This window comes from Typopeltis vanoorti, chromosome 13, assembly GCF_054136105.1.
Source record: "Typopeltis vanoorti isolate ZY-2024b chromosome 13, IOZ_Tvanoo_1.0, whole genome shotgun sequence".
Classification (NCBI taxonomy): Eukaryota; Metazoa; Arthropoda; class Arachnida; order Uropygi; family Thelyphonidae; genus Typopeltis; species Typopeltis vanoorti.
Genome location: NC_143561.1, coordinates 96390377 through 96417178, shown reverse-complemented (window position 1 = coordinate 96417178; position 26802 = coordinate 96390377). Strand labels below are relative to the sequence as shown.

Here is a 26802-nt window from a genome sequence, read left to right as displayed (position 1 = left end):
TGACGATTGGCAGTTTTTACATATCATTATTTGTAGCATCCTACTGTAACATTTGAGTGTGGTGGGTCATCCACTGTGGATAGCACTTGCAGTTGACTTTCTGTGCTTACATCACAGTATGGTATCACTGATTGTTGACCTGGGATAGCCTAATTTTTTAGCAATTTACTGAACAGATAGATCTGCAACATGCCATTCTATCACACTGCCTCCTTCCAACTCCATCAGTTCCCTTCTCGCAGCCATTTCGCTTGGACACAGTTGCACTGACTCGGGAGTATTGCATTCCATGTTTGTAGTTGGTATATTTATTACTGACTACAAACATGTTTGTTACATGGCACAATACACCTTACCAATTGGGAGTGGTGTCCGTTGAAATTTTTTTTCTAAGCAGTGTGTGTGTGCACGTGTCTCTATATTTTCGTCTCATAGATATATCTGTGAGACAAATCATCTAACTGATAGCCAAGTTTCACTAATGGTAACAATCTTAGGTCACAACATATTCACAAAAGCAACAAGCTTTAGTTCCTAATGCTCCTAGCTTTTGTGGATGGGCAAGTTAGCACCTGGTGTTTTCTTATACTCACATCTACAGTCTATTTGGCATAGTTGGAGAACTTTTTCTTTTCCCTTCCAGATGCACTTATTCTGAACCCAAAGCCGTTTGCACCCCCTTTGCAAAATACATACTGTGCTTGATGATATTCATGTAATTTGCCTATTTTCTTACTGTTCACTGCAAATGCAAATTCTGCTTTGATTGTGGATTAAAATGGACTTGTTTGGGACTCTAACAATCATAAGATCAGGACTAGTAAAATTGAGAATAAAGGACTTTTGAATGAACTTTCGGAATTGGTCTTAACTTTGCATTTCAATGTGGTTTAGTCTTTTTTTTTTTTTTTTTTAAGATAGAACTGTGTTAGTTGATCACTCTCAGTAAGTGCTAAGACTAAACAAAACCAAAATTATGAACAGCAAAATTCCAAATCTTCATAAGTCTTGTTTGCAGCTCTGAACACAGTTTTCCACCATGTTCAAAGTTAGTGGTGGTTAAGGTTCCTAAGCATGGAACTTGTATATTTTGTCTCACCCTCACCTTCTTTTTGATTCATTTTAGGATTTTTTATATGCAGAGTTCGCAGATATGAGAGTCTTGAGAAAGATTAGAGGCGTGAACAGATGGCATCAATAGCAATATCATATTAAAAAGGAGGATATTAGGAAAGAAATTGACATTATCAGCAACCAGGAATGCGTTAGCAGAGCTAATCTCAGGTGGTATGGTCACTTAAACAGAATGGGCGAGGAAAGATTAGCAAAACAAGTGTTCTCTGCCAGGTTGGCAGGAAAACGACCCAGAGGAAGACCAATATATAGGTGGATTGATACTGTACAAAGTGCCTTAGATGATAGAAATATAAGATCTGATAATGTTCAAGTTTTGACAAGTAATAGACTGATTTGGAGGAAAATTGTAGATAGGAAGTTAGTAACGATGTAAATTTTTCATGTAGTACTATCATATCCTGTACACCCCCTTGAGGGTACATGGCAGGAATTTGATGATGATGTTCTAATACTAAGTAATGGACATACTTGGTATTTTTTCTTAAACTACTTTATATGTGTTCTGTTTTGAGGTAATTTTTATTTATCATGGTATCATTATAGTTTGACAACCTCATCAGGTTACTAATATCAGTAGTCAGTATATGTAGAGACAGAAGGACTTTTATGTCATCCACTAGAATATGGAGATATGACAAGAATACATTGGATTTAAGATAGCAGTTAAGTTGTGAACTTTTTCTGCTCATATCATGCTGAGGTATTGTTTATGAAGAGTGAACTGTATTTTTCTTATGTCTTTATGCTAAATCAGTTATCACAATATATGGTTCATATGTTTTCTAACAATTTTTGTATGTTACTTCAGGGTTTAGGCTTAATGGAGTGTAATGATTTCATATGGTCGCATGGCTGTGAAACTATCATTTTTTTCCAACAGTATAGTAAACCCTCGATTTAACGCACTTCGGATTTAATGGACAAAATTTCCAGTCCATATGTCACATGTGAAAATTAATGGCCTGTTAATTTTAAAATGCTTTTATTTACTTAAAATTATATTAACAGGTTTTTTTTTTTGTTATTGTTGGAAAAACACTAGTAATTGAGCTGACATAAATGAGTCACCGCTCATAAAACATGTTCAGTGAACGATTAGGACTTCTTGTAGACAGGCTTATACGCTGGTTAAACATGATAATTAAATACTTAAGGAATTGACAGCGTAAACTAGAAATATAAATTGAAACAACTTTAATATATACTTTCCGATATTTCGGCAATGTCACGTTGCCATCTTCAATGGGAACTTAAACAAAGACATGTGCACACAAGTACTACATAATAGCAAATGAGAACAGAAGCGAGGAAGCTACCGTTTTCCTAAAGTCCTGGTGGTGTCCCCTGGTGGGCTATATTAGGTGTTCTTGGCCTTTGGGCTGAAGTTCTTCTGGTGTAAGTTTCCCAAATTTGGAGCAGTCTCATGCATCCAAATTTGTTGAGGTTTGGCATGTTCCTAAGGGCTGAGGCTGATTCCATGAAAAGCCTGTCATATTTGAACTTGCTGCGGTGTATTACTCTGGCTTTCTTCCACCTTATTCTGTGGCGAGTATCCAGAGCATGGTCTGCAAGCCCAGAGTGGCTGTACTGGTTAGAACGATTAGGACGTGATCACACCAATCGCATGGTAATTGGCTCTTTTGTCACTTGGCATGACTTTCTGTGGCAATTTTATTACATGCATTTTTTATAATTTTAGGGAGTTAATTATAAAAAAAAAACAGCAGAATTCAAAAGTTCATGAAAAACTTTATAGTTTTTCAAAGCAGGATTACCTAAACCAAGCGCCTCAACATCAAACATTAACTTCACATTAACTTATCTGAAAGTGTGCTAAACAATTTTTTTTGTTATTACAGTGCTAATATTGATTAAAATTGCAGTATAATGTTACAGATATTTTTATTAAAAAAAAAAAAAAAAAAAAAAAATCGTGATTTAACGGACAACCCCGTAGCCACCATTAGTCTGTTAAATTGAGGGTTTACTGTATTAGACCTTCAAATAATTGCATGCATTGCTAAATAGTCATTAGATGCTGAAATGAACTAGTCTGAATTGGCCATAAATATGTTTAGTGTTGTATTTTAATTTTAGTTAATCTCTTCACAAGATGCCACTTTTAATTTTAATTCTGAGTTTGAAATATTAGAAATTTTATTATTATTAGTGGGCTGATAACTTTGTTTCTTTCATTGCATTTTACTGAACACGTAAATGATTCTTTTTCAAGGAGTCACTTAATGTGCAACTTTGGTCACCTTGATAATGTGAAAGTGTTGGTGAGGATTCCAAAGGTGAGAGAAAAAAAATGGGGATTGGTATGGAGAGTTGCTCTATGTGAAAGTTTGTGAATTACAAAGCTTAGTTGATCAGCAGAAAAGAGGAGTATGATAGAAATGTTTTATAGTACATGCTATAGAAATTTTTCAGTATGACAGGGCTGGATAGAACAAGGGATCATTCCTGGAAGTTGTGTAATAAGTGTGGGTGGCAAGGATGAGAACTACATCATTTGCACAGAGTGGTGAATGAGTGGAAATGGTTGCCAGAAGTAGTCACAGGTGTTTTATCATCAAATAAGTTTAAGAAAAGATATGATGGGAATTGTGTGGACATCACAATGAATTTTTGGACTCTGAAGGCTTCCATATATGTAGGGAGCTTGATGACTATTATTACATCAACCTCCATGGAGGTTGATGTGGTGATATATTATCTATTACACACACATGATGTATGTATATATATATATTATCACAACATCAACTTCCATGGAGTCAAGCTCATCACGGAAGGCTCACTCAACTGCAACATATTAATCATATTGAATCGTACGATCCTTAACACTCCCAAAATTGAGTGGCACAGTACTGTTTTCCCATTCTTCACGTATAAAGGCATAGTTCATCGCACCTTTACATAACTTCCAGGGTGGCCTCTTGTTCTTCTATCAAACCTTCCCTTTTTATAATCCCCCCCCCCACACACACACATTGTTTTAATCCAATAAAATCCTTTCACTAACCTAAATATTTCTGTCACCATCTCTTTTCTGCTTGTCCATCAAATGCTGCAATATACATTTCATTAACCTTCTCTTCATAACCAATATTCCATCCCTGAACTGCCTTGGTCACTTGTTTTTGAATATTCTTCGAATGTTTCCACATGACAATGAAAATTAGATGACCAAATCCAGTGGCGGCCCGTACATAAGCACTACGATACTGCAGCACCCCCAAGGAAAAAATGAAAAATTTTGTTTGTGTTTATAAATAATAACAATGCGTACAACATTATATAAATGCAATACAACATGTTAAAGTCTACAGCTTATGTTTTGACATTGATTGAATAGTTAATAATTGGAATTGTTCGATTAACACTTAAGATTATGAAACAAATGTACAGCGATCTAACGCCGATATTCGTTTGCGCTACTCATTGCATGTTACGTCATTCCGACACTGCCCAAATGGCAATGTATTTTTAGTATCCTTACACACGTTATTTCTGTAAGATATAAAACGTTTATTATTGGTGCATGTGCGTGGTGAACTATCTTTTGTTATTATTATTTTATTTTGTTAAAATAACATAATTATTTATTTATTATAGATACAAGGCTGAATTATGACGAGTGTCACTGTTGAAAATATGAAAAGAATTATAGTTTTTAAATTATCGTTACACGAAACAAATGCACTGCGATCTAACGCTGATGTTCATTTGCGTTTGTCATTGCTATTGATATGAAACATTTATTATTGGTGTTTGTTCGTGGTGAGGATGAAATATTTGTAATAAAGCAATTTTTAATATATAAATTTATTTATTAATAAATTCGTTGCTGATTAGATTTTTGTATATGCAGCACCTCCACTTAAAATTTTCACCAGCCGCCACTGACCAAATCTGAGCACAGTAGTATAAGTATAATTTTATTTTGTTAAAATAACATAATTATTTATTTATTATAGATACAAGGCTGAATTATGACGAGTGTCACTGTTGAAAATATGAAAAGAATTATAGTTTTTAAATTATCGTTACACGAAACAAATGCACTGCGATCTAACGCCGATGTTCATTTGCGTTTGTCATTGCTATTGATATGAAACATTTATTATTGGTGTTTGTTCGTGGTGAGGATGAAATATTTTTAATAAAGCAATTTTTAATATATAAATTTATTTATTAATAAATTCGTTGCTGATTAGATTTTTGTATATGCAGCACCCCCACTTAAAATTTTCACCAGCCGCCACTGACCAAATCTGAGCACAGTAGTATAAGTGTGGCCTGACCAATGCTTCATACATTAGCACAATCATATCCTTATCTACACTTGTTAGTTACTCCTTATGACCATTTATGGTTGGCCGAGTAGATAGCATCTTTGCTCTCCATTCAATGGGTCATCGATTCACATCTCACTGCAGGCATGAATACTTAAATGTTTTTAGGTGGGATAAATTTCACGAGATTGGTAGCTTGATTATCTAACCTTGGCTATTCCAACAGTTAAGGCAGCTTATTACCAGTTATAGGGGGGAAAAAGAAAAAAAACCTAGTCTTTGTCTAACAAACTGTGCAACATGGATTAAATATTTAGTTGATTAATGCTGAATAACAGCTCAGCCAGCCGTTGAAAAAAAAAAAAGAAGGGTTCAATGGAATTTGAACCAGTCTGGGTTCAAATTCCATTGAACCAAAAATTTGATTTTTACTGGTTTGTTGGATTTAAAATCTGTGATTTATCTATATAGAGATGCAATTTGGCTTACAGTACCTTTTTGTGATAAGTATTTACATTGCTTTCTCTTTTTTGTATATTTTCAGTTTTAAAGAATACCTTTTGATTTTTATTTAGGTGTTATGTTAGCAGTTGACAAAGTAGTAGAGCATTTAAAGAAGCTTTCCAAACCAGTAACTACCCCTAGTGAGATTGCACAGGTAAAGCAAGTTTTTAAACCACTAAATGTATATTTTTTATTTTGCTGAAGTATTTCTCTTAAAATGAGTAGAATGAATTTTTTTAGGCACACGAACATGACATTTTTCAGTGCATTGATGTACCATTATCCGATGAAAAATATCTGATACTTTTGCTTGTTTTGCAAATTGTCTTAACTTTAGACAGGAAGGAACTTGCCATGATCTCTAAATTTCAGCACAACTACACTTTTGCCAAAGTTCTTGTGAGTTCTAATATAAAATCAGCCATGACTGAGTTCATTATACTTTACTGCAGTTTGTATTCTACTCTGCACATGATCAGGTATCTGCATTACCTGTAGAGTCATAAAACATCTTGGATAATAAAGAATTTTTTTTAAAAATCGATTTTTTTTTTTTTTTTTTTTTTTGAAAAAAAGAGAAATCATTACTTTCTGTGTTCTCTCATGATTACAGCAGAGGTGTGCCTTCATGCTCCCTCACAAGCTATTACGCCTTAATGTAGTGTGATTGACCTGTTCTTTGGAGGTCATATACATCTACTGTATCATTATAACAGTTAGTCCAATGTGTTTTTAGTTTGTTGAAAATAACAGGTGACTGCATTACTTACCCCATAAAAACCATATTTAATCTATCTTCATAGAACTTGAGATGTGAGAAATAAAATATATTGTTGAAAGGCTTCAATTTTACCTTAACATCATCATCAAATTCCTGACATGTACCCTCAAGGGGTGTACAGGATATGATAGTACTTCATGAAAAATTTACCTCATTGCTAACTTCCTACCTACAATTTTCCTCCAAATTAGTCTGTTGCTGGTCAAGACTCCAACATCTACATTATACCCGATCTTATATTTCTATCGTCTAAGGCACTTTGTACCGTATCAATCCACCTATATCTTGGTCTTCCAATAGGTCGTTTTCCTGCCAACCTGGCAGAGAACACTTCTTTTGCTAATCTTTCCTCGCCCATTCTGTTCAAGTGAGTATACCACCTGAGATTAGATCTGCTAATGCATTCCTGGATACTGACAATGTCAAGTTCTTTTCTAATATCCTCCTTTTTAATATGATATTGCCATTGATGCCATCTGTTCAGGCCTCTAATTTTTCTCAGGACTCTCATATCTGCAGTCTCTAGTCTTTGGTCAAGTGTTTTACTTCTGACCCAGCTCTCAGATCCATAAGTTAAAACTGGTTTAAACACTGTCTTGTATACAGCTAATTTAGTGTTCCGAATAATTTCTCTCTTATTCCATATGAATTTATTCAGTTGACTTCCTACAATACCACCTTTGTTGATTCTGTTGTCTATTTCCATATTTAATTTACCATCTTCACTAAAAATCGTGCCTAAGTAGCTGAAATGTTTTACTTCTTCCACAGGTTCCCCATTCAAAACACAGTTGACATTTTCAACGATTCTACCTATTTTCTTTGTCTTTTTATTGCTGACCTTCATACCATATCTATTACAACAGTTATTCAATTTAGTCAGGGAATCTTGCAAACTTGTAGCAGATTTATTTAGAAGTATAACATCGTCCACATAAAGCAAAGAGCTGACATTAACATCTCCAATTCTGATATCATGTTTAATACCACTTTCCTTCATAATGTGATCCATATAGATAATGAATAACAGAGGGGATAATGTACATCCTTGTCTCACACCAGATTCAACATTAAACCATCTTCCTGTACTTCAATTCTAACTGCTGACTTGCATCTCAAATAAAGATTAAGTATTGCTTCATATAATGTCCCACTGACGCCATATAACTGTAGTGTATTGAATAACTTCTCTCTTGGCACCTTGTCATATGCCTTTTCCAGATCTACAAAACTTAAATACAGATCTTTGTTATATTCCCATGCTTTCACAACTAATTGTCGTAAAATGAAGATCTGATCCTGACAGCCTCTGTTTGGCCTGAATCCAGCTTGTTCTTCACCAAGCTTTTCTCCCACAATTCTTCTCAACCGTTTCTCAAGTATACTAGCATAAATATTACCAGGAACACTCAGTAGGGAAATACCTCTGTAATTCTCACATTCGGTTTTATTTCCCTTTTTATATATGGCTACTATTAGAGCTCGACTCCAGCCATCAGGAATTCGTCCCTCTGTCCAGGCCTTCTGAACTATGCAGTTCAGCCACTGTAAGACATTTATACCACAATACTTCAGCATTTCTGGTCGAATATCATCTACTCCTGCTGCCTTTCCACATTTCAAGCCTTTGATGGCTTTTTCTACTTCAAGTATGGATATGTATTCCTGACTATATGCCTGTTGAGTGTTTTTTACCACTGTGCTATCACTGCTTGTTTCATTTAGCAATTTTTCGAAGTAATTACTCCATACTTCAAGGATATCTTTTTCTCCCATTTTCATATCACCTTTATCATCTCTAACTCCTTGTACAGCACTCTGTCCTCCATTTCTAAGATTCTTCAAAAGCCTCCAAATGTCTTACCACCTTCTTGATATTTATTTTCTATGTTCTTGCCAAAATCCTCCAGTGACTTTTGTTTAGCTAGTTTAGCACAGTGTTTAGCTTTCTTACATTTATATTCTCTAAGAGCACAAGCTGACTTATTTGCCAGGAACTTTTGATATGCTTTCTTCTTTTCCCCACCATGGAGTTCTGAATTTTCTATCCTTGCAGACAACCTCACCACATGCCTCTCTGGCTGAATCAATCAGGGTTTTCTTCAAGGCTTGCTACTGAATCTTCAAGGTTTGGTTCCTGTTCTTGAACTCTTTCATTTTTTCTTCAACAATCTTTGGGTATTTTAGTCTACAGTTCACATCTGAGAGCTGCTCAACTTTTATTCGCTTTAAAACTTTCTTACATATCATTCTTTTCAATATGAAATTCAATTTTATTCTGCTCAAGACTAAATAGTGATCGCTTCCAATTTCAAATCCTCTGTACACTCTGGTGTCCTGCACCAGGGGAGAAAACATCACTATCAAACATAGTCAATGAGACTTTTCTTATTCCTTGCCTCTTCTCTCCATGTGAATTTGTGCACATTTTTATGTTAGAACATGGTGTTAGTAATAACCAGTCCATGTCCTGAGCAGAAATCCAACAGGTATTTGCCATTATTATTAGCTTTGCTCTTTTCTCCAAATTTTCCCAAAACATTTTTGTATGTCTCACAATCATTTTCTACTCTGCTATTTAGATCCCCAACAAGGACCAACTTTTCCTTTTTCATTGTGTTAGTAGCTTTCTCTAGAGCCTCATAAAATTCCTCTACTTCTACCTTAGTAGAGCCTTCTGTGTGACCATAGGCACAAATAAGTCTCATTGTCTAGTTCCCTATTCTCATATTTTCCCAAATTGCTCTACATGACACTGCCTCCCAATGAAGAAGATGAGCCTCTTATTTTCTGATGAATACTATGGCTACTCCTTTTCCTTGATTGTCATTGCCTGAATATAACATTTTGTATTTATTGCTCAGAAAGATCTCGCTAGTTTTTGTCTTTTTTGTTTGTCACGCCTATTATGTTGATCTAATACTTATCTAATTCCTCCGCTAGCTCCATTTCTTTGCCATTCAGGCTTCTTATGTTGATAGTACCGATCTTTAACTCTGGTGATGTTGAGTTGGGGTTTGTGTGCTGATTTGTTCCAGTAGCTGACTTTTTGCTGTTCGTCCTGGTTCCCTGGCGAAAACAACGGGGGCCTTGTTTAACCGGGCGACACCTCAGCTGGCATGAAATTTTGTCATCTTGTACCATCATTTTGTATTTTGGTTTAACCAATAGGAATACAATTTGGTCTGCTAAATCCCAAATTGCCAGCCCATCGTCATTCGTTTAGTATCCAGGTAGATACCCAACAGGGTGCACCACGAGAAGGTGAGGATTGGACATGAGATCAGACGCCCTGGTCGGTTCTCTGCATTCCTTTAATGGATATGTGGAGGTCTCTTCTCAGTTATACAGCTTTAACCTTTAAGCACCCCTTTTATTTTTTAAGGTAAAACAGGTGTTTAATAACTGGAGATGTTGTTTACCTTAACAACATCTCTAAAATAAAGTTCATTGCGGATATAGAAAAAAAGGACTAGGAAGGTTCCCAAAGACTCACCTTTTCACATTGAGACAGCATGCTATATTACTAAGATGGAATTTGCATCTCCAGAAATTATCTAGTCTAGCTGTAAATGCTGTTAAAAATTGAGCAGTGCATAAACCTTTAATATATCACTAAATCATTTACAGCTTTCAGCACACACAAACCATGTGAGGCGACATCGATGGCACATGCACATCCAAGGAAATGCTGCCACTGCTTGCTCCAAATCTCCCTTCAAGCTTGCATGTGCTTGGGCATTGTCTTGCATGCTGCTCTCTCTCAAGTTCTGATTACAATTTGAAGTCCAACAGATTCAGATCGGACTTCCAGATGGACAATCGGATGGTGATATATGGTTGGACACATTTGCCTCCAACCACCGTTGCGTGGTCCTTGCCCTGTGTGCAGGGGCTGATTCCTATTGGAAGGTCCACTGCCATACTGGGAAACAAGGTGTTGTTCAGGGGCTGTATCACAGGCTCTAACACTGTCTTGATATGCTTTGGCAGAGGTTTTGATCCCTTTCTTGCAGAAGTGCAACTTGGATACCCCATTATATGTCATCCCTCACCAAACCATCACTGACATGGTGGGGTGATGATCTCTCTGAATCCTTGGTGTTAATACACATGCCTGTGTGACCAGCTAGGACATACCCAATTGTTTTGACAGTTAAACAACTCTTTAATTGTGAACATTTTAATCTCTGAAGAGAATATCACTGTGTCTGTTGTTTTTTCATACTGCCAGAGAAGTGCATTTAATTTTATCATCCTCTGCTGCATAAGTTGTGTTAGGAAGTGTCCAGTAGAATGATGAGAGGCCCTCACCCCAGGTCATCAGATAGTATGTGTGACATCATTCTCTGCAAAATGTCCATCTCTCGCGACATCACTTTCTGTGTTCTCGCAGGATTACAGCAGAGGTGTGCCTTCACACCCCTCAAAGCTGTTGCATCTCAATGTAGTGTGGTCCAGCTGTTCTTTGGATGTCATATATAACTTCTGTATCATTATAACAGTTAGTCCAATATAGAACATCTTGTAGATCCCAAGTGTTTTTAGTTTGTTGAAAATAACAGGTGACTGCATTCCAACCTTGTGGAGTGCTATTACAGCTACACAGTTCTCATAATCTCCCCGCTGCATGTTAACACATACAGCTAGACAACTCTCTCTCTCTCTACTGATAAACATGCAGATGTTGGCTGTGCACAGCATCACTAGCAGAACTGGGATTGTGCAATTCAGTGCAGGGTGTGTGTGTGTGCGTGCACAGAAGTTGTAATAGTATATCACAACAGCAGCAACATTGTAGTAATAAAAGCATACAAAAATAGTGATGGGTGCTGAAGAAAGAATTTCCACTTGGATCTAACATGAGGAACTTCCTACCTGTTCTGAGACCTGTAGATGCTAGAGATTTTCCATTCTCTGCAAATGTCTTTTACACCTACACATACCAGCCACTGAATTAGAAAATTTTATTTAATACAGTGGTTTCCTTATAGGACTGCCAATACCAGTCTTCTTCAATTCCTTGTGCATAGTTCAGTGGGATATGGATCAGGAACAGCTTTGTTAATTGCTGCACACAGGAAGTTTTGTCAAGAAGGCTTGCCATACAAGCCTTCTCAGATGATGACATTCTCATTCCTGACATTGTCTTAGGACTACAGTTATGCAGACAAGCAGTATGGGTTATTTTCCCAGTGATTAAACACTGAGGATAGCTCACCTTTTGAGAAACCAGTCAGCTCTGCTGTTTTCAGAATTGTGGCTTCAAGTAGACAGACACCCACAATAAGCCCTTTATCGGATGCCAGAAGATCCTTTGTTTTTCCCATTGTAATCAACACTGTTGATGATCACTGACCAGTAGCATTCTTAAATAGTTGCCTAGAATACATGGTGATGCACGTGCAGTACCGTCGACAGGGTGTAGCATAGAGGCAGCCTACCTCACAGTGCGGCTTAATAAGGGTGCTCGTTCAGCCATATTGTAGTAGGCGGCGTCGCTACGCTAACAGTTCCTTTTAGCTTAGCAGGTGTGGAAAGAAGTTTTTCCAAGCTTAAACTGATTAAAAATTATTTGCTATATCGAGGGGCAGACATAGCTTATAATTTAAATTTAGAAGAGCTTATAAACAGTTTTATTGTGCAATATCCCTGTAGAGCAAACATTTTATTAATATTATTATGTAATCGTTTTGCATTAATGTTTTTCTTGTAATAAAAGCAAAATAGCAATTGGAGATTTTCTTATATTTTTGTCTTATAATCCATCAGGGGCGATATTTAATTACTTGCCTCAGGGCATGATCTAATCTGGCAACGACCTTGTGCACATGTTCAAGTATTTTGCATATACACTGCATAAATGATGTTTGCATACATCTACATAAAGGTTTCTAATTCAGTGGCCAGTATGTGTAGATTTTAACAAAGGAAAAACAATGTTCTTTTTAAGCATTTACATTTTAGTTGAAAAAACTAAACCCCAGATTGTCACAAATCTGTTTACGTGGTTCCCAGAGAAGAAACCCTAGACCTGTCACAAGATCATAAGTTTTTTTTTTTCCACTGGATATCATCTTAATTGTTTATAGTATAAACAATTAAGATGATGAAAGTCTTGTAATGAACTCTCCTCTCTCTGCAGCTTACCAGTTTATTTATGGAATAATTTGAAAAGAACCTTTTGCAATTATCATCTGAAATCAAGTATATGTTGATACATTGTGGGTGACAGGCTACAGTGCATAAATTAAATGTATGCATTGTAGACTCATCCTCAATGCAAATTAGTGTCGTCATCAGGGGTTCGTATATAGCATATGCTACATTAATAGTGGATTTTATAAAAACTGACTTTTTAAGGGCAAGATGATGGTTTAGATATTTTTATCCCAGTTGCTAGATATAAAGCAGTTACTATTCCTTGGTATTACTGATTGTCTTATCTTTTTTTTCAGATAGTGTGGCTGAGGCAAGTTTTTGGTTCCTCTCTGTTATAGATATATGCTCTGTTTCTCAGCATCATAGTTACTTCTAGTGCCGAGTGGTAGTGAGATACAGCATGGCAGTGTGGGTTGGTTTTCTGTTTACAGAAAAGATTGTGTTCTTTAGAGACCTGTAGGAGAATGTCCAAAAATAGCAGCTCTGTTTTTAAGTTAAAGAATGAAATTTTTGTTTCAGGAAATGACAGATGATTTAATAACTATTTAATTATTAATTCTAATAATATTAACTTGCATCCACCATGAATTTTCTACCTATGCAAACCACTTCAGATTGCTCTTTGAAGCTTTCATATATGAAATAAGAGAAAAATGAACACAAACAGTAATGGTATATAATATAATGTTTAACACATTTTTTAATTTATGTAACTTGTGCAGTAACAAATTATAGGCCAATCTGTATCTCAGGCATGGTGGTAAAAGTACTGGAAAATTGATAAAAAAGAGAATTCAAGAACGGGTAGATAAAAAATATGATACTGTATGAGGGTCAACATGATTTTTTAAAGGTTGAGTCATGCCTTAGTTATTTATTAACTTTTTATGATAGAATAACAACTGAGTTGGATAAAGGAAATGGCTACATGAGGATTTTGCAAAGGCATTTGACAGAATACCACATGGGACTGTGTTATGCAAATTAGGATGGATAGACACTGGTTAAGTGGATAAGAGGGTGGCTGCTGGACAAATACCAAAAAGTAGTATGAGGAGGGGCAGAATCGAGTCAAAAGCAGGTGACTAGTGGTGTGCTGCAAGGCTCAGTGCTGGGACCATTGCTGTTTAATTAATCATCATCGAATTCCTGATATATACCCTCAAGGGGGGGGGGTGTACAGGATATGATAGTACTACATGAAAAATTTACATCATTACTAACTTCCTATCTACAATTTTATTCCAAAATCAGTCTGTTAAATGTAGACTCCAATATTATCAGGTCTTATATTTCTGTCTTCTAAGACACTTTTATCAATTCACCTATATCTTGGTCTTCCTCTGGGTCGTTTTCCTGCCAACCTGGCAAAGAACACTTGTTTTGCTAATCTGTTTAATTTGTACATAAATGATATAGAAAAGAACCTGAAAGGAAATATTCAGTTGTTTGCTGGTGATGTGAAATTAGGTAGAGTAATAGTTAATCAAGGTGATGTGGAGAGCTTGCAGGATGAATTAAATAGGCTTTCAGTATGGGCAAAAGTTAATGGATGTCAGTTTAATGTCGAGAAATGTAAAGTTATGCATTTTGGGATAAATAGATTACAAGCTATGTATCAGATTGATGACAGTGTACTCCAGGAAATAGAGGAAGCTAAAAATTTAGGGATGGTGGTAGACAGAGTAAAAGTTTAGAGGACATATTGCTAAGGTTGCTAAGCTCATAAGATTACTTGGCTATTGAATAACACATTAACAAGTAGAGATAAGGTTAACAAGTTGTTAACCTTATCTCTACCAAATTAACAAGTTGTTATTCCTCTTTATAAGGCCTTGATATGCCCACATCTGGATTACTGTGCTCAAGTCTGGTTCCCTGGGTTTGTTTCTTGGGGGATGAGGAAGTGGTAGAGAGGATTCAGAGGCAAGTGACCAAGATAGCGTGGCCTGTGGAATGTTACCTATGAGTATGGATTGAAGGTGTGTGGATTGCAGAACTGGTATTTGTGAACTGTTTTATGATATAGAAATCTTAGCCATAATGTTATCTTAATTTCATGATCTTAAAAAAAATTTGGAATATCACCCATTACATATAATGGATTGGTTTCTTCTTCTGGTGAGTTGTGTGTATATTATCAATGCTTAGCAATAGTTCAGTTTTCTATTATCTGCAAAATCAGCAAAAGAAAAACCAATCATTACAATTCATACCCCCCCCCCATTCAGCAATACTGAAGTATCATTGCACATAATTAGGAATTGCTGTTTAAATTACATTAATCCTTAATTGTAGAAAATACTACAACTGAGGTTTTTTAAATTTAAATGTTGCTTTGAGAAAAGCAAGGTAAGATGTAAACTCCATACAAAGAAGAATTTGCATGTGTGATTTACTTATCAACCAATTTGTTGAACTTGTGATTTTATATACCAGTGGTGAATGCAAATGTTCATTTAGGTACATTGCCTACCCATTGAAAATGCAGTCAGATGCAAAAAAAAAATACATGTCATTATTATTATTATTAAATTTTATTGTATAACATTTTTATAAAATTCTGTATCAAATAGTTATTGGTATTCAATTCAAAATGTAGATTTTGCATAAAGCTTCATGAATTGTTATTTCAATCTGTTTTATCCCAGGTGATTTCCAAAAAGTAGATTAAAGGATCAGTAAGTCTTTTTTCTTGAAAATAGTCTAAAAACTAAGTTATTTTCTTGGGGTAAAAGAATAAGATAGTCTTCAGAAATTCTTAGAATAAATTTTACTTATTAATTCTTTTGAAATAGGTTGTCATGACACTTTACTAAGTGCTACAATAAAATTTCTACTTTTTGTTTTGCTGTGCAGTATGGGGTGGGTATGTGCATAAGGGAGAGAATTAGTGTTAGCATAGTATTATTCATTAAAATAATATTTTTTAGAAGAAAAAAAAATTAAAAAATATAAGCACTTGTAATAATTTTGTTGCATGCTTGTCTGTTGCCTGATATGCAAACAGGAAGCAAGAAATTATATTCTTGGTTTAATCCTTTATCCAAGCATAGGCATTGCATGTGAAGTATCTTCTCGACTGGCCTACTTGTATATAGAGGCTAATGACTTCTCATCAATTATGTTAGTATTCCATAATGCAAAGCACCCCTCTCCCTCCCTTTACAGAAGTGTATAATGATTTGCATTATGAGGTATGTTAAAGTGCAGGGATATCTCTCCAAAAACTTTAGGATCCACTCTAATTCACGAGTGGATCCTAAAGGATCACTACTAAACTCACCACTCCAGGACAGGAAACTTAGCAGTGGCACCACTCAGTGACAGACAAAAGCCCATCACCATCTATCTACTCTCCAGGAAGCAAGCCCAAAGATGAATATTATTAAATGTTTTCAGTGAGAACTAGACCAAAAACAGATACAAGGCATTATGCTACTGTCAGGATGGGTGAAGCACATGTACTTTCATATTCCCATTTGTCTGTGCTGGAAGTTGTTTGGGAAAGGGAGTTTTGTGAGCAAATTAAGTTCGCCCACTGGGGACAGTTGTGTTAGCAAGATTGAAGGCTATTTTACTCCCAATTGTCTTTTGTATTTGTAGTAGTAGTTTTGTTTCATTGTAATTGACAGCTTGTATGATCAGCGGGTTTGAATGCAAACTTGACTTGACGAAGAATTTTTCTGCGAGATCACAAAGAAAGGAGATGTATGGAATGTCGGTTTCTCAATGAATCTGTGAATTTCTGATGAACCATCTAGAATCATCCTTAGGCATTTATTTTGGATTCTTTGGAGTTTTAAAATGTTTGATCGTGATGTGTGACTCCATGCTGGTGAGGCGTAGGTTATAACCGGACGTATGACCATCTGGTAACAGATACAAGGTTGAAGTAATGCAGTAATCATATTTCTCACATACATGTGGTGAAAAAGTGTATTAACTTATTATTAAAAGACTTAGTATCAGCAATAAATGTTGAAAGTTTTTTTTCACTTGGATATATTATAAATTAAAGATACCAAGAAATTATATTCTTGGTTTAATCCTTTATCCAAGTGTAGGAAAACAGAGTTTGCATGTGAAGTATCTTCACAACTGGGCTACTTATATATGGTAGTGGTCCTTCCCACAATGCACAGCAATATACACTTCCTTAAGGGGGAATTCTTTGCATTATGGGATACTAAGGCAACTGATGTGAAGTCATTAGCCTCTATATACAAGTAACCTAGTCATGAAGATATTTCATGCACAAACTGTGTTTGATAAGGAATTAAACCAAGAATATCATTTCTTGGTATCTTAATTTATATTATACCCAAGTGAAAAAACTTTCAACATCTCTAATAGTATTTTAATAATAAGATGAACTATATATATGTATATAGGCTAATGACTTCACATCAGTTGCCTTGGTATTCCATAATGCAAAGCTCCCCCTCTTACGGAAGTGTATAGTGCTGTGCATTATGGGAAAGACCTCTGCCATATACAAGTAGCCCAGTCGTGAAGATACTTCATGCACAAACTTTGTTTGCCTACACTTGGATAAAGAATGAAACCAAGAATATACTTTCTTGGCATCTTTAATTTATAACATAACAAAGTGAAAAAAAAACTTCCAATATGATGCAATTTGTCCTGTGCACATTGTGAATGTGTTAAATCATTGGATCTTAATTTTCATGCAGCACCAAATGCATTAACTTTTCCTACATGTTTTTTGCATCTTTCCTATCTCATTACTCAGTTAACACCATTTATGTCATGTTAATCACCAATATACAATTGATGATTAACATGACATAACTAACTGCATATCAAATGACAAGCAAACTTAATTTGCTAAAGAATTATTAATCATTTTAGTGTCTATGAGAAAGAGTTCAAATTAATAATTAAAGGTAATTTTATTACAGGTTGCAACTATATCAGCTAATGGAGACAGTCAAATAGGAGAATTAATTTCAAGTGCAATGAAAAAAGTAGGAAATGATGGTGTTATAACGGTCAAGGTATGCACGTATATCTTTGATAGCATTGTTTATTTTACACAAATTGGCAATAAAATTAACCAATCATAAGTTAATTTAAAATAGGTTGTGCTTGTAGTTTCTTTAATAAACTTCTTTCTTTAATAAACTATGGTATACATAAAATTAGTTTTTATCTATATTTTATGAAATGTATGCAAACAATTTGCACAAGTCAGTGCAATAAATTATATTCTCTAAAATAAACTAGTAATCACAAACTGGCTTCACAGACTGTGGCGAGTGGGGTCTTTTTTCTCAAAAATATGATTAAAAGAAATTTTTAAAATGTACCTTTTTTTTTTGTAAAACACTGACTGTGTATGCATTGTTCATCTGGCTGCATATTGTATTTTATATCCTGATTTCCAAAGTTCTTAAACTTATATGGCATTTCAGTTTGCTGCCTTATATATATATATATATATGGCTCCCACCCATGAAAGGTTTTTGTAAACCTATAGTGCATTTGTACCAGAATGGGCCAAGTGTTTTTTTTTTTTTTTTTTTTTTTTTTTTTTTTTTTTAACATAGACTAGAAACACTGCTCTAGAGACCCAACATGGAACTTTTCAAACCTCCAATAACCAGGGGCAGTGGTCTCGCATTGGGCAATGAAGTTAATCTCCAACTTAAACATAATCACAAACATCCACACCCAGCAGGATTAACCCTTGACCCCTTAGTTGGAGAGTGGATATGCTAACTACTCGGCCAACCAGACCAACAAATGTTATGGGCTGCATATTGCATTTCATATCCTGGTATGCACTACATATTGCTCACTATTAAATCCTGGTTCTTATTGCAGTGAGTAAATTTCATTTCCAAAGTTCTTAAACTTATATGGCATTTCAGTTTGCTGCCTTACTCTGGAACAGCCAAACCTAATTTATCTGCTTTTTTTTTACCGTCTACTGACTAATTCATAGGGCCTCAAGAATAGTTTTTTTTTTTTTTAGTGGATAGTTTGCTATAGTGAATTTTCTTTTGAATAGCATTTGCCTATGGGGGTTTGGTTGGAATTTTTGAGTGGTTTGCTATAATGAGTCATCTATACATCTCTCATTTGTTTAGCCATGTGGATTTCTCCAGAGTCTGTCCTCCATAATATATTTACAATATATTTTATAAACTTTCAGCTTTAATGGCTGATGAGATGACCTCACTGATCATAGAATTGGGTTACTTTGTTTATGTGAGTGTATGCAATTTTTATATTGTGGTATTTCAAAACTAGGAATATTCTGTCAGGTACATTTTCTTATTCTCAAAGAATTTTTTTCAATTCATACCAAAATAAATGGTGGTTATGAGGCTTCTTTCACAGTGCCTGTGTAATTAATGATTTTGTTTAACTATTGGAAGTCTTTATGGGTGCAGTAAGGTGTTAATGACTTTATTCATTGTTACTCTCATTTGGGATTCTCATAAGGATTGTTCATCTTATAATACTGTGAATGGGCAAAAATTGAGGAGAAAGAAGAAATTTAACACTGGATTTGAATAACTGCACATGTATTTATTAGAAATTTTTGATTTTGTTATTAAAATGGTCTAGTTGAAATGACAGATTTTGATGATACCAAATTTTAAATTTCAGGGAGGGATTACAATTTTTGCCAGTAAAACTGGTTCTATTTACAGTGGGGGGGGATTTCTCATTTAGCATTTGTTGAATCTTCTCTCTCAGCCTTGGTCTGTCCACTGCTGGATGAAGGCCTACACCTGTTTTGACCACTTCTTTCTATCTTTGGCAGTCTTCTTCCACTTTTGGTCAATTTGAATTCTTTGAATCTAGGATTGGCCAAATTGTTCAAGTCTCTCATATGCATTTTATGTTCCCTAGAACTAAGACTATAGAGCAAATTATATTTGCTTACTGAGTTGAGGATGTTATTCCAAGTTTCTGATTAACTGGATCATGGGAATCGTCAAAATTTGTCAAAATAAATTGGTTACTCAGTACATTTCTGTAAACTGAAAAGCAGCTGAGTAACCAATTTATTTTGCAGCTATAGAACAATAAGAATTATTTGATTATTATTTGTTTTTTTAATTACAAACTTTATACAGTGAGATGTGTAGACTTTATGCAGTAGTATGTTAAGTCCAATTTCAACAATGACTAGAAAGCACATTATTTGTGAATCAAAACCAAGATTGAGTGAAAACTACCTAATTGTTTTTAAAATTGCATCACTAAAAATTTGATGTAATTACTTCCCATTGCCGTCCTTTATTTGTTTTAACTGTCAATGAGTTAGCCAGTCTCACATACAGGGGACAGGATCTTTTTCATATAGAAACTAGACTTTTCATCTTCAAAACAATCTTGCCAAAAAGAATATGGATAATTAACAGACATAATAGGCTGGCCTCACAACTTTAGTTGCCTTGACTGAAATTCTGAACTTTGTCACGTTTTTCCTTTTAAAATCAGACATTCTACATGAATCACAGTCAGAGATGAATGACATCAAGAAGAAACTTGTTTTAAACTTTCAGTGTTTCTTGTAAAAAATAAAAAAAGTTAGTCACAGCAGTGTTAATTAAGCAGTTAAGTCTTGTACTGTAGACAGTAACTCTACAATACTTGGCTTGTCCAGTTGTAGTTCTGTTTGCTTAGATTGACTTGTACCCTAGTTCTAAGTTGAATATTATTGATTCACCACTTCTGTTTCGAGATATTCAACAAGGCATGATTTTCATGATGAACCGTGATGTGAATATTCATTCTATCCTGAGTGAATCTCCTCCATTTCTCTCCTATTAATATATTGATATGAATATAGGATCCTCTCATCTTAGGTGATCTACCAAGTTTTCTTTTTATGTATGGACCATTCTGTTATTCTTGAAGTCCATTGTCTTTCATGTGTGCTATATGTCCTGTCCACTTTTCTTGTTATCATAGATAACTTCTATCACATTCATGAATCCAGATTTTTTCCTTATTTCATTGTCTTGTTTAAATCATTGTCTTATGATTTTTCTTGCTTATATTACACCCTTCTTTCTATTGCCCTTTGGGTTGTTATTAGGTTTTCTTCTTTCATTCTTTTGTTGTTGTGTTCCATGTCTTTACTACCCTAGGTCATTGCTAGCAGAATAATACTATTAAAAAGTTTGATCCTGTTTATCTATTTGGTTTATGATAGCATCTTTTATCTGGTTCAAAGCTTTCCAAGCAGCTTTTTGGCATCTGTTTATTTCATCTGTTACATCATTGTCCATTTTGATATCTTGTCCTAAATAAATGTAGCCCTTTGCTATGGCTTTATTTTTCAATTTGATTTGTTGGTCATCACAGTATTCATTTTTCATCCACTTTTTCTTGTCAGAGTGGATATGTAATCTTGCCATTCTACAGCACAAATCTATTTTGTTCAATGTTATTTCTACTTCAGATGGTTGAGATCAGAAACCACATAATCAAACAGGAATATTTTAAGATTCTCCCCATCTATATTTAAACCTTCATACAGGTTTCTGTTAGCTGTATGTTTTTTTTTTTTTTTTTTTTTTTTTTTTTTTTTTTTTTTTTTAGAGCTTATGTCAAGAGATTGGGGGAGATGACATCTTGTCTTACTCCTCTCCCAAGAGGTGTTATCAAAAGGTTTATTAAATTCAAAACATGCTGCCTGCATATGTTTTGAATTAACTTGATATATAGTTGTTCAATGCTTTGATCTTTTAGTGCCTGGAAAACTGCATTCTGTTCTACTGGGGCAAATGCTTTTTGAAATCAATAAATAGCAAAGTGGAAGATATCTGCGTTTTTCAGTTAGTTGGTTTATTGTATGTATATGATCCTGTTTAAATCCTGCTTGCTCCTTTTTTATTTTAATATAGTATTTTTTGATTATATTTAATACGGTTCTTGAATATTTTTTAGAGGTGGGACAGGAGACATTGGTGTCTAGTGGTTAATATTCATTCTTTTTTTAGGGTGGTTTTAGATGATTTCCTCAGGTATTCTATCTTCATTTAGGTACCAAGTGAACCTCATTGCTAGAGCATATTCTATCTCTTCTTGCAATATTTTGGATGCTTGTTTAACTTTATTGGAGTGACACTGTGTGAATGCGTAGCACTTAATGTAATAATTCTGGACAATTTTTTCCATTTCATTTCTATTTTCCTGATATTCTGTTCAACAAGGCATAGCCAATCAAATTTTAAGCATTAAATCTGGTATTAATGAAAGAACTTTGAACATAAATATCTGTTGGCCATTTTTTTGTTTCTCCTCTGTGAACATCTTATGAGTGATTGTTGAATTACTAGCTTTGATTACATTTGAAGTATATTGTTTATTAAGTTGCATAAGTCTTTCCGAGAAATTTAATTTAATCAAACAAAAATAAAGTAATTTAGGACTGAAATTAAGGATGAGATTGCTTCTATGATATCTAACTAGATTGCATTGTTAATTGATTCTGACTAAATTTGGATGTAATTGTTTCATAAGTTGCTTATGCTCTGCAAGAATTTCAGTCCAATCAAACAAAAAGTTATAGGGGTGTGTGTGGCAAGGGATTACTTTTTTGCAGACACCTTTCAGTGGTATTATTGAACTGGTTTAAACTGGTTAAAATAATCATAGGTTGATTATTGAACTGGTTTAAACCAAAGTTGCAGTATATTTTTTTATGTTCATGGTTTTCAAAGAATTTCTTCCAGTCAGTCTAAAATAAAGCAAAGGATGCTGGCTTCTTTCACCTCTACAGTGTGTGAACCAATTTCAAAATAGTCTACTGTCACTGTATCGAATGCCACAATAACAAAACTGCTGAAAAGTCCTGAAGGTGTACAGTACTGTGATAAAAGAAAGTCATATCAAACCACAACAAATCATTCTTATGGTGCCTACAAGTTTGTTTATAGCAAGTCAACTATATCATCCTTTTTTATTCTGTTTAAGATCCTTTTGAGAATTTGGACACATGTTGCATTTTTTTATGTATTTAATTATGTAATATCTGATATCTAGAAAAATGAACTGAGTAGCAGGAGGTTGACTACAATTCAAAGCAACTTCTTTGTGTGAAGCCCATTAAATTTTTGACTTGTATCTTTAGAGACTGTACAGGATATTATGATAGTACATGAAAGTTACATCATTGCCAAATGATGTAACTTTCATGTACATCATTTAGCAATGATGTAATTATTTACTTTCATGATTTACTGTATAGAGTGATAGAATGATTTACTTTCATTCTATCGACAATTTTCCTCCAAATTAATGTTATCCATAAAACTCCGGTATATCAAATCTTATATTTCTGTCTTCTAAGGCATTTTTTAACTGTATCAATCTACAGAATTTGATCTTTCTCTGAGTCTTTTACTTCTCTCCTGGCAAAAAAGCACTTGGTTTGCTGATTTTTCTTCTATTAGGTGACCACAATCAAAGATGATAAAAGTGACATGAAAACTGAAGAAAGGATATCCTATGTCTGGAGTAATTATTTTGAAAGACTGTTAGTTAAGCAATGACAAGCAGTGACTGAACCAGAAATGGTCAGATATGGAGGTATAAACATTTTGCTGTGGTTATGCCACATCATTCAGAAGGTCAAATTCCATGTGATTCATGCAGAGCACTCATAGTTCCTACTTATAAAAAGGGAGAATAAAGCCGGATATGAGAATTATAGAGGAATTTATTTACTGAGTGTTCCTGGCATGATTTATGCAAACATAGTTCAGAAGAGACTAAGAAAATTTTGTGGAACAGTAACTTGGAGAAGAACAACCTGAAGCAAAATAGAGGTTGTCAAGATGAGATTTTTGCTTATGACAAATAGTTGAGAAATCATGGGAATATGGAGAGAAAAGTGGAGAACACCGAGGAGGCCACTGTCCAACAGTGAGATGTAATAAGCTGATGACAAATACAGTAGTTCCCCACCTTATCTGCAAGGAATACATTCCAAGATACTCTGCGGATACCTGAAACCACGGATAGTACCAAACCCTATATATACTGTTTTTCCCTATAATTTAATTGAAAGATTAATTTATAAAGTAGATCTGGTAAAGGTGCTCAGAGGAAAGCGTTTCAAAATATTACAATTCATCATCATCATGTGTATCAAGGATTTAGGCCTAGCATGGCCTGTTCCGGCCTTAGAAGTCATCGTTGAATCGTTTAAGAGGACTTCTTGGATGGCCATTTTTCCTAATGGCTTGTACTTTAAGGCTTGTTTTGGTAATCTTTATGTTTTCATTCTTTGAACGTGTTCCATCCATTTATGTTTATATTTTTTAATTTTTTCTATTACTGATTCCTGGTTTAATTTTTCATAATTTCTTCGTTTCTTTTGTGATCAAATAGAGCATATTTTGCAGTTTTTCCCATAAACTTCATTTCTGCTGTTATTAATCTTTGTTCGTCTTTTTGTTTTATTGTCCAGATTTTGCTTCCATAAGTTAATACTGGTAGGGCTAATGTATTGTATACTTTTAGTCTGGTTTGTTTTTGTACTAGGTTTGGTTTAAATATAGAGTTAATTACACCTGTTATTTTTAAATATTTTGCAATTTTTACGTTTATATCTTTTTCATTTTCATATGTGATCGTACATCTTAGGTAGTTAAATGAATTCACCTGTTCTAAAAGATCTTGTTATCTATTACTGTTTTAGTTCTTGCTGGATCTTGTCCTTTAAAGGCCATAGTTTTTGATTTTTCCGTTGATATTATCATATCATAATCTTTGGATATCTCATTTAGATCTAAAATAGCTTTCTGTAAGTTATCTTCAGAATTTGTAATTATATTTGGTCATCGGCAAAGAGAAGAGTGTTTAAGTTAACTGTAGGAGAAAGTTTGTTTAATTCCTTGATGTAAATTTTTATTCCATTTTATTATTATTTCATTTAAGTAGATATTAAAAAGAGTTGCTGAGAGGGGACCTCCCTGTCGGACCCCTTGGTTTATCTCTCTCGTATATGATAGCTCGTGATTTAATCTTATTTGTATTTGATTATTTTCATATATACTTGTGATAGCTTTTAGGATATTATTTGGTATTTGTCTTTCTTTTAATATGTTAAATAATATGTTTCTTTTAACTTTGTCAAATGCTTTTTCAAAGTCAATAAATGCAATATGTGTTTCTAAATTATATTCTCTTCTTTTCTCTATTATTAATTTTAGGCAAAAGGCCAGGTATATACATGATTGTCCTTTTCTAAATCCATTCTGTACTTCATTACAATAAAATATTACAATTATATGGAATAAATGGAACATGCAAGGCAATACATAGTCTATATTTAAGTCAGCAGTTAGAATTGAAGGAAATACAGGAAGATGGTTTGATGTAAAATCAGGGGTTAGATAAGGTTGTACATTATCTTCACTTTTATTAATTGTCTCATATTATGAAAACAAATGGTTATATGTGATGTTAGAATTGGATATGTCAGACTTAGCTTTTTGCTTTTCTCAGATGATATTGTACTCCTAAATACATCCAGTGCAAGTCTCCAGGATTGTCTAACTAAATTAAATAACAGTTGAATAGTCAGTTGAATAAATTTATATGGAATAAGAGAGAGAGAGAGAAATTAACATATATCGAACTAGCATTATACATGACTGTGTTCAAACCAGTTTTTAAACCAGATATGAAAATCCTGAGAAAAATTAGGGGAATGAGAAGATGGCATGAATGTCAAATTATTAAAAATGAAGATATCAGAAAGGAACTTAACATTGTTAGCATTCTAGAATGTGTGAGCACAGCTAATGTAAGCTGTTATAGCCACTTAAATGCAATCAGTTGAGAAAAGGTTAGCCAAACAGCTGTTGCAAAGATGATAGAAAAGAGACCCAAAAGAAGACCAAGGTCTAGATGGATTGATTCATTCAAAGTATGTTAGATATGACAATACTGGAATGCCAACAAGTAATAGATTAATTTGGAGGAAAATTGTTGATAGGAGATTACATTGTTATTAATCATGTAGTGCTGTTATAGTAACCTGAACACCCCTTCAAGGTATATATCAGGAAATTGATGGTGATTTTTTTCTTCAATAATATTTATGTATTTCAGGTCTACAGTTCACTTCTGAAAGCTGCTGAACTCTGATTCGTTTGAAAATTTCCTTACACACTCCTCTTTTCAATAAGATTCAGTGTTATCCTACTCAAAACTACATGATCTTCTATTTTGAAATCCTTTGTATACTTTTGTTTTATGAACCTGTCATGTTTGTTATTAAACATGACATGTTTTGATTAAAAAAAAAAACTGAACTGCTAGTAAATAACATGCCCAACTGTTTATGAACAGTCATAACAGCTAATGGGGATGCAACAAAGCACTAATTATCATGTTTCCCTTTGACTAATTTTTGTGCATTTATTTTCACATTATTCTAAAATTTTGAACCACATTAAAAATTATTCTAATTTTATGAATATCTTCAAATAAGTTTTCTTATAATTTACATTACATTACATTTTTATGCGATGGTTATATAATCTACAAAGTATGTAGATTTAGATTATGCTAATTCATATTTGGTAATAATTATTTTTTATGCAATAAATTAGAATTGCAAATGATTCAACACATTTCCTTTGATTATTCTAATTTTTTGATTCGGAGGTGTAGAGAGAAAAAATAAGCATACCTAGGTATGAATATGCTTGTATAAACTAAAATACACTTAATATTAAACACAATTTATTTGCCCATAATTTTAAAACCATACACTTAATACTGTGTTTAGTATTAAGTATGTGGTTTTAAAATTTCTGGCAAGTTGAGATTGATAGCATTATATCTTTCTTCTTCAGTCAAGTCATGAACTGTTGACAGTTAGGTGTGCTAATGTGTCAATGTGCCAATTGT

At 34.1% G+C, this 26802-nt stretch overlaps 1 protein-coding gene across 1 annotated transcript in view; it reads left to right on the top strand.

Annotated features, from left to right (window-relative positions):
* LOC150100395 (heat shock protein 60A-like) overlaps positions 1-26802 on the top strand; it is a 112664-nt gene that overhangs the window by 21611 nt on the left and 64251 nt on the right. The window contains exons 4-5 of the mRNA XM_090402752.1: positions 6014-6096; positions 17811-17906. Of these exons, the coding sequence (XP_090258878.1) occupies positions 6014-6096; positions 17811-17906 (179 nt within the window). The remainder of the gene's footprint in view (positions 1-6013; positions 6097-17810; positions 17907-26802) is intronic.